At 40.3% G+C, this 9142-nt stretch overlaps 1 protein-coding gene across 2 annotated transcripts in view; it reads right to left on the bottom strand.

The window, feature by feature from the left end:
• TGDS (TDP-glucose 4,6-dehydratase) overlaps positions 1-6144 on the bottom strand; it is a 19880-nt gene extending 13736 nt beyond the window's left edge. The window contains exons 1-4 of one of the 2 annotated variants that reach the window (XM_010845861.1): positions 5921-6144; positions 3650-3716; positions 2813-2881; positions 1592-1682 (exon numbers count right to left, since the gene is read on the bottom strand). In XM_010845861.1, the coding sequence (XP_010844163.1) occupies positions 1592-1682; positions 2813-2881; positions 3650-3716; positions 5921-6006 (313 nt within the window). In that variant the 5' untranslated portion in view covers positions 6007-6144. The remainder of the gene's footprint in view (positions 1-1591; positions 1683-2812; positions 2882-3649; positions 3717-5920) is intronic. The other variant, XM_010845862.1, reaches the window with a different exon arrangement.
• Positions 6145-9142: the final 2998 nt, after the last annotated feature.

The following is a 9142-nucleotide window of genomic DNA, read 5'->3' as shown; positions in this document are numbered from 1 at the left end:
ACTATACGTCTATACGTGTGTGTGTGTGTGTGTGTGTGTGTGTGTGTGTGTATACATACATATATGTATGAACAAACGTGAACGCGAACGTGAAGTCGCTCAGTTGTGTCTGACTCTTTGCGACCCCATGGACTGTAGCCTCCTACAGTCCAGGCTCCTCTGTCCATGGGATTTTCCAGGCAATAGTACTGGAGTGGATTGCCATTTCCTTCTCCAAGGGATCTTCCCAACCCAGGGACTGAATCCGGGTCTTCCGCATCGTAGACAGACACTTGACCATCTGAGCCACCAGGGAATATATATGTATATACTCCTACAAATCAGTGAGAAAAAGGCAACTAACCCAATTTAAAAATAGGCAAAAGATTTCAATAGGATTTCACGAAACAAGAAATTTAAATTATTAAGAAACCTATAAAAGGTACACAGCTTCATTAGTAATCAGGGAAATACAAATTAAAACCATAATGAGATATCACTCTGCACACTACTCAGATCAACAAAAATGGAAAAAACTAACAAAACTAAGATTTGGTGACATCTGGAATAACAGGAGGTTTCCTATACTCCTGGAGAAGAAGAAATTCGTACAGTTTCTTTGGGAACTAACTGGAAATTATCTCTACATTGAAGTGTGCAGATCTTATGATGCCAGTGCTATACTGAGAGAAATGTGTATTAATGTGTACCCAGATGCATGTGTAAGAATGTTTTAATGGTAGTACTGTTCAAAATTCCCCCAAGTGCAAATAATCCAAATGACCAACAAGAGTAAAACAGACACAGGAAGTGTTATATACTTAAAGAGATGAATACTGTATGTCACTGACAGTGAAGAAATTAGACCTCCACCTAACTGCAGGGATGAATCTACCAGCATGGACTATCAAGACCAAACACACCTCCATGTTATTTTATGTATGCCTTTTTACAAAATCTAAAAACAGGCAAAACTAACCTAAACTCTGTAGAGATAAATACAGAGATATTTAGAGATAAATAGAGATAGTAAAGCTGCAGAGAACACCAAGGGAGATTGTAACTTAAAAATCAAGTACTAAGGCAGTAGGAATACTACTTCCAAAGAGGGCTCAGCAACATTCTACCTTTTGTTTAGGTGATGGCTACCTGGGTATTTTATTATCATCATTTATTTAACCTTACTTCTAAATTCTTCTGAATATATGTTATATTTCACAATATAAAATACTAGACAAATTATTAGAAGATATCTCAGGACAAAACAGTATGGATAAAAATATAAGGTATCAACCATCCACCTTAAGAAAAACAATATAAAAATACAGTTGAAGGCCCATTTCCCCAGAAGGAATCACTGTTCTGGATTTGGTTAAACTCAGTTTTCAGATAGTGCTCAAGGTTACATTTTACCCTACACTAACACAGGTAATCTGGAAAGCACCAAGTATCCTGATGACAGAGTGACCATGGGCTTTTCTGATAAACACGGTATATGTTCCTTCACGTACGCTGAGTACCTATTTGTTGGACCCCATTACTGGACCTTGATTTTGGCTAGACACTGGAAAAAACTTCGCCTAACATAGCTGCAACATAAAACAGTGCTTACCTACATGTGTTTGTGCGGCAAAATGTAGTACTATGTCTATTTTCTCTGTTTCAAAAAGTAGTTTCACGAAGTGAGAATCACATATGTCACCCTATATTAAAAAGCAAACATGAAAAAACTAAGTTTCATCGAGCACTCTCCATCATAATAACCATTTTATTTCATGAACAAAAAAAATGATAAAAAAAAAAGGTAATCCCCACCCCAGGTGTAGAAAAGAATATCTTGAAAATTCAATTGAAGGGTGAAATACAGTAATGGGGTATTTCTCCTGCATTTTAGTATACAAGATATTCAATGCAAAATATGTTTTTGTAAGTAAGCATCTAAAACAGTATTTTTTTGAGCACCAACTACTACTATGGACTGTGGTAATTTTTTTTCCCTTAATATTCTTGCCAACCTGAGGTAACTATGTTAGCAGGAAAAAATGTAAACATATTTTTAAAAGTTTGAGATAACCATTATTGAAGTATATTTAAAGTAAGTGTAACAACTGGAATTATGGATTTCACCATAAGTAAGTAAATATTTTTAATGTTATATGTACATACTAGTTCTTCTAAAAATACGTATTCTTAACAATTCTTCAGTAACTGAAGGAAACAGTTTCACACAGGAGAAAAAGATTATGAAATGTTTGCCTAGTATAATCTTTATGATCTGCTGTTAGAGAGTTTGTACAATTACTTAAAAAACATAAATCATAAGGCAGTTCCATTTGACATTAAAATTTCCCTTTCTGAATTAGTGACGGGGTTTATTCTTTGGACTCTTCGAAGAGCGGCTAATAAGAATCAGCCTTCCAGGGCCAATTCATCAACTTCATGGGGAAAAACTACCATGGGCTGTAAGCCGGGCTTTTGATGACTCACTGACCTAAGTAACACCCCACTTTGTATCAATCTCTTTAAGTCCTAGCAAGGCCTTATTTAGAAGGCTAGTGAGGACCTAAAAATTACATACCATGGAAGTTCAATCAGCTACTCATAGATCTGCCAAGGCACCAAAAATCAAATGTAACTATAATGCAGTATCAGTCTACAAGTATCAGTAATATTCTCTATAGCACATGTGCTTCTGAAATTAAAAAGGTCATTAATAAGCATGCTTTCCAAGCCTATATCAAACAGGTTTATAAAGTAGAAAGCTATAGTAATGTCTGAATGACTAAGAGGCACAGTACAAAATAATTATATAATTATAAGAATACTTTCATACCTGTATAAATTTATAATTTTGTTTATTAGAAATGGTTTCAAGATTCTTCAAGCTTGCACAGTAATCCAACTTAAAATAAGTAAGGGGGGCAAAAACAACACAAAAAGTGATAATAAATAGCTTTTCTAATAAAATATAAATTTATTTTAAATACTATAGATCTTCTAACCGTAACATTATTAGCAAATCAGTGTATACCAATGGGGGAAAACTTACTGTCTGTGGTAGGCAGGCAAAAATAATTAAGACTTAAAGATTATTTTTTGTCTTTATATTTTTTTACTATTATGCTTTATGAAATTATAGTAACTAATTGTATCTTGTGCTTAAAGTCAACAATGCAATGATTATGAATCGTGGCTTTCAGAATCTCCAGGGAGATTACAATTATTACAGAAATATTCTCAAAACTAAATTAACTACACTTTAGTTTTTAAAATAAATATACAATTTTCAGGAGGTGGCAGTTATAAAACCATATAATAAAATAAAATAATCAGAATACCTTAATGCCAAAAAAGGTTAACAACCACAAGATTACACTAAATATTACACCAAATGTTGAATTTAGAGTGAAGACTTTCTTACAGTAAAAACACCATAGTTAAAACCTTTACATTAAGGGCTATGATAACAAATTTAAAAGTATCAAGACTTTATGTAAGATTAAAAACTTGTATGCTCACATGACTAGGTAGGCTAAGTTGCTAAAAATGACTAAATACAAAACTAAAATATCAGCATGACAGGATTCTAATACTTTTTAAAAATATAAATAAGTTTCAGTACACAGAGTTCATTTTCTTTTTACATGGAGCTCATTTTTGTCAAACTTACCTTGTCTAGATTTATGATCATATAATTTGGATAATCTTCTACTAAAGAGACAATCATATGTGACGCTCTATAGAAAAAAGCATATCTTGTTAGTAGAAATTTAACCTTTTCGTTAAATTTTCAAATGTTACCCTAAGCTATTGAGTATGAGGAAACTATTCAAAGATGCCATCAAATTATTGCAAGATAACAGAAAGAATAACAATGCTGAATATATGATCCACACTTTTCATTAATCTTCTCAACAGTATTGATATACAAGGTCTTACCTTCCCTTTTACACTATGGTGAAGAGAGAATTCATTGGTCCTGGATATAAAAAAATAATTAGCCAAAAGATGCTACCCATGCATGCTTTGAGTATGGGAGTAAAGCAATATCATAAATACAACAGGTGATGGTCAGTTCAAATGGACTTAGAACTATAATGTGCTTTTGCAGAGACCGTAGGCATAACTATGTAAAAATTAAGCTCTTATGAGCATGGGAATTGTCCGTGTTTAATGTAATCTTATTGCAATTTCTGCATGTCTACAGAAATCCTATTTCTTGATATAAGAATTTGATGGTGTAAAGTAGAGTCCTGGGGGTGGGGAGAGAGGAAGGTCCTAGAGAAGTTCTAGGGTAAACCTTGGTTTCCAAGGCTAAGAACTGCTGAAACCATCCTGAGGTGAATATCCATAGTGGCATTATGGGTATCAGAGGACCCTGAAGTGGAGACAGAGGCATCTGTGAGATAATCCACCAGATTTTATCATATGCACCAAAACGATGGGCTCCTAGGAACAAATTATGAATTCAGAGTTTGTACATGACAGCTCTTTCACATAATTTTCTAGGATGTACCTTTCCTGGGCCAGCACTTTACCACCCTTTTATGCCCACGCTTCCCTTTCACTAAAGAAAACTTGCCTAGTACCCTCCTCCAAGTCACTGACCCATTAGAAGAGGTGATCTAATGTACTAATGCAGTGGGAGCATTCTGCCAGGTGTTGAGGGAACCATAGTCTCTGCCTTCACCAGTTTACATCCTAGGATGCCAGGTGTTGAGGGAACCATAATCTCTGCCTTCACCAGTTTACATCCTAGGATGTGAATGCAGACACTAAGTAAACACAAATATGCAACATTATTTCAGGTAGTGGTAAGTGTGTTAGTTGGGAGAAGGGCTACTTAGATAGGGTGGGCCAGGTGGAGGTGATGTCTGAGCAAACATCTGAACTGAGTTATGCAAAAACAAAGAGCGTCAGCAAAGAGGAAGCAAGGACCAACGCCTCAAAAGAGCTAGCCTTCCATGTTTCAGGGGGTAAGGGTGGCAGGCACAGAAAAGCAAGAGGAAGAAAGACAGGAGATCAGGTTCCAGCTTGGGCCCCTGAGAGTCTTCTAGATGTAACTAAGAGTCTGGATATTATTTTAAGCCTGAAATGAACCTTTGGAGTGAAATGAGACACCTGTTTACTTAACAAACAGACTCTGTGCGTGAGAACAAATTCTAAGGGAAAAGGGTGAAAGTGATATGACTAATCAGGAGGTTACAGTAGTAGTCCAGGCAAAAGCAGACAGTAACAGGGTTTAGGGTGAAATGGGGAGGAAGGTGAGATGTGGTCGCTTAGGAAGTAGAGAGGACTTGCTGATTAAATACGGGTGTGAGACGGAAAGAGGCTTTCAGACGACTGCTGCTGCTGCCAAGTCACTTCAGTCGTGTTCGACTCTGTGCGACCCCATAGACGGCAGCCCAGCAGGCTCCCTCGTCCCTGGGATTCTCCAGGCAAGAACACTGGAGTGGGTTGCCATTGACTAGTATAGGTCAAAACACCGGCAGAGGATTAAGTCGGCTGCATAAATGAAACCTCTCTCACAATCCAAAAACCGTTTCATGAAGCCTACACGTACAATGCCTGTGTTTCGAGGGGATGAAGGTAGGGTGGGAACCGGACCGGGCTTGGAGCAGTTGATGAGAAGCTTTCTGCAAAGCGGGAGTGCTCAAAAGAGAGACAGGTACATCTCCGGCCAGGTAGAAAGGCGGACAGTACCACGGCACTTCTGCTTTGATTGGGAGACGTTTAAAAGAAGTCGTAGTTTCAAAGGAGCCACGTCTTCGCAGGCCAGGAAAGGAGGAGAAGGTGGAATGATCCAGGTCGTGCGTTAAGACCCTCCCCCTGTCAATCAGATCCCCAAAGCTGGTCCCAAGTTGCCAAGTGCAAGCAGAGGCGCAGGAAAAGGCTGGGGTTTCTGGGGAGCCACTATTGGGCCAGCGGCGCCGTTACCTACATGAAACCAGCACCCCCGGTCACCAGGACCCGCTTCGCAAAGCTGTCGGGAGGACCCAAGGACTCGGCGCGGCCCGCAACCGACATCTCCCAGCTCAGCAGGGATTGGCACCGTAAAGTGCCAGGTCTGTAGATCGTAGGGAAGTTCCACCGCGACTTTTTGCGACGCGTCCCACTCCCCACGACACGTTAAAGGAGCAGACAGCTGCCGCTTCCGGAGCTTAGACCGACTTGTCCCCGCCCACCGAGGGCTGGGCGGGGCCCTCCTGTGTGCGCGCCCAGGCACAGCCGAGAATCCTAGGACCGAGGAGCCTGGCAGTCTGCAGTCCATAGGGTCGCACAGAGTCAGACAGGACTGAAGCGACTTAGCACGCACGCAAGAAGAATGGGAATACTCAGTATACGTGGAAGGGTCTTTTTGTTACAGCCTTTTGGAGGGAAACAAGTAGTAACATATATGAAAATTTCAAACGCAGAGACGACTCTCAGTTCAGTTCAGTCGATCAGTCGTGTCCGACTCTTTGCTGCTGGACTGCCAGGCTTCCCTGTCCATCACCAACTCCCGGAGCTTACTCAAACTCATGTCCATCCAGTCGGTGATGCCATCCAACCATCTCATCCTTCGTCGTCCCCTCCTCCGCCCGCCTTCAATCTTGCCCGGCATCAGGGTCTTTTCCAATGAGTCAGTTCTTCACATCAGGTCGCCAAAGTATTGGAGTTTCAGCTTCAGCATCAGTCCTTCCAATGAATATTCTGGACTGATTTCCTTTAGGAAGGACTGGTTGGATCTCCGTACAGTCCAAGGGACTCTCAAGAGTCTTTTCCAACACCACAGTTCAAAAGCATCAATTCTTCTACACTCAGCCTTCTTTACAGCCCAACTCTCACATCCAAACATGACTACTGGAAAAACCATAGCTTTGACAGACCACTCTATGATCCCCAAATTTCATGATGTATAATATAGATATTGCAAAAAAAATATGTTCACTTCTATATTGCTTACAGTAACAAAAATCTGGGTACAATGTATATACCTACAAGTATTGTCTCACTTTTTAAATGTAATGGGCTGATACAATTTAATGCAATGGGCTCATAAAATTTAATGTAATGCAATTGAATGACACTGCTGCTGCTGCTAAGTCACTTCAGTCGTGTCCGACTCTGTGCGACCCCATGAACTGCAGCTCACCAGGCTCCTCCGTCCATGGGATTTGCCAGGCAAGAGTACTGGAGTGGGGTGCCATTGCCTTCTCCAAATTGAATGATAATGGCCTTTAAAAAGGATGTTCCAACATGGAATGAATGCCAAAATACATTGCAGTGAACACTTATGGTTTTATCTGACCAGACTTCCCTACCTTTTATCATCTTCCCAAGTTATTCACCCAGGCAGCCCATAGAATGTGCATCTGACTCATCATACGCTAACTGAATCCTCTTCCTGGGATTTGGAATTGGGCTAAGGTTTTAGCATAGTCTGGTTGCTCTTATTGAAATCTGATGACCTATAAAAATTTGCGACTTGTTAGCTATACTCATTCAAATGAAATGAGGAAGCAAGAAACCTGTCTTCAATGAGAGAAATGAAGTTGATCATGAAGATTAGAAAAAGAAGAAATCTCGCAGTATTCAAGGCCCATGTTCAGATTTTTTTCAGGACCAATTTTATTCCTCTCCTTGGTTTACCAACACCACCAATTTGTAAATGTAAGTCTTAAAGGATCCACCCTGAACTATTAACAAGGAGTTACATTTGGTATCAGTATGAGCAGGGAAATGAGGAAGTGAGAACTTCCATTTTTATCTTATACTTTTTGACTGAATTTTTTCTAAGCTGCATGAATTACTTTTATAATTAAAAATAATGTTATTTTTTAAAACCTCATAATATTAATATCTCCAGTTTATTCCTAGTCGGCCAGAGTTCTAGAAAATGCCGGATACATGACATGAAATTTTCCCTCAAGGTTTCCTTTTCTAAATTATGAGATCTGTTGTGAGAACTTGCTTATATGTAATAAAAGCTTGCTGTCAAATGAAAATAATTTATATATCTTTATTCATGAAATGATTTTGAGCTTCTACTCTAAAGATATAGTCTCTGACCAGCTGGAGCTTACAATATATTAAGGTATTCAGATAAATCAGTAGATATTTACAATATAGTGTGGTTAAGCATCCAGGTAGGGTAGTAAGAGATTCTGGTTCTTGGGGTATCTAACACAGATCTGATGGCTTGAGAATGGCTTCTTACTTCTTAACGTGCCTTGGGAAAGTAGAGTAGGAAAATGAGATGAAGTGGGGGTTAAATGGTAGAATATGTGAAGTATTGCAGCCAGAGGGATCTGCAAATGCTATAGGCCCAGAGGGGAGTATTTGGAGTGTGCCTGGCAATCTGACAGTGGCTCCGTATAAGGATGGACCTCAAACATTGAGAGGTGGAAATATGACAGGCTTGAAAGTCATATTCTGAAGAGTTTGAGTTGTGTGCTAAGGAGAGCACCTCTGAAGCAAGTGATGCAGTCATACAGTGTTTCCCAAAGCTTTCTGTGGTTCTAGGGTAGAGATGGACTGTGTGTAAGCACTTGGAGAAAACTGTTCTCAGATCAGTTGTCATAGACCAAGTAAATGATGGTAAGGTGGTGGCCTGGGTAGTACAGTGGCTAGTACTTCTTAACCTAATCGTCTGGAAGAGGCGCTAATAAACTGTTTCTTTGAACTGATTGGATGCAGGGAGCTTAGGGATGGAGGTTAGGGTTGGGGTGAGGGGTTGTTACAATTCTCAGCTGTCTGGCCTGCTGGATAATGGCATAACACAAGAAGACAGGAAACCTAGGAGGGAAAAGTCGGTTGGATGTGCCGAGTGGCCAGGCATGAAGCTGTGGACAGGGACAGTTTCCTGCCTTTGAGACATCAAATTGGGCACATAGGACTTTCTTGGGTGAAGCATTCCTCACCTCACCAGAAATGGTGTTGTTGTGTGTTTCTTCTTTCCGAAACCCACACATCACCGGAAAACCTTGCGGGCCGATGCCACGGGCAGGCGCATGCGCAGTGGCACCACGCGCGCGGCGAAGGCAATGGCACCCGACTCCAGTACTCTTGCCTGGCAAATCCCAGGGACGGGGGAGCCTGGTGGGCTGCCGTCTATGGGGTCTCACAGAGTCGGACACAACTGAAGCGACGCAGCAGCAGCAGCAGCAGCAGCAGCAGCAGC

This window comes from Bison bison, unplaced genomic scaffold (genome assembly GCF_000754665.1).
Source record: "Bison bison bison isolate TAMUID 2011002044 unplaced genomic scaffold, Bison_UMD1.0 scf7180017864225, whole genome shotgun sequence".
Classification (NCBI taxonomy): Eukaryota; Metazoa; Chordata; class Mammalia; order Artiodactyla; family Bovidae; genus Bison; species Bison bison.
Note: the sequence above shows the minus strand (reverse complement) of the source record. Positions and strands in the feature narration are given on the sequence as shown.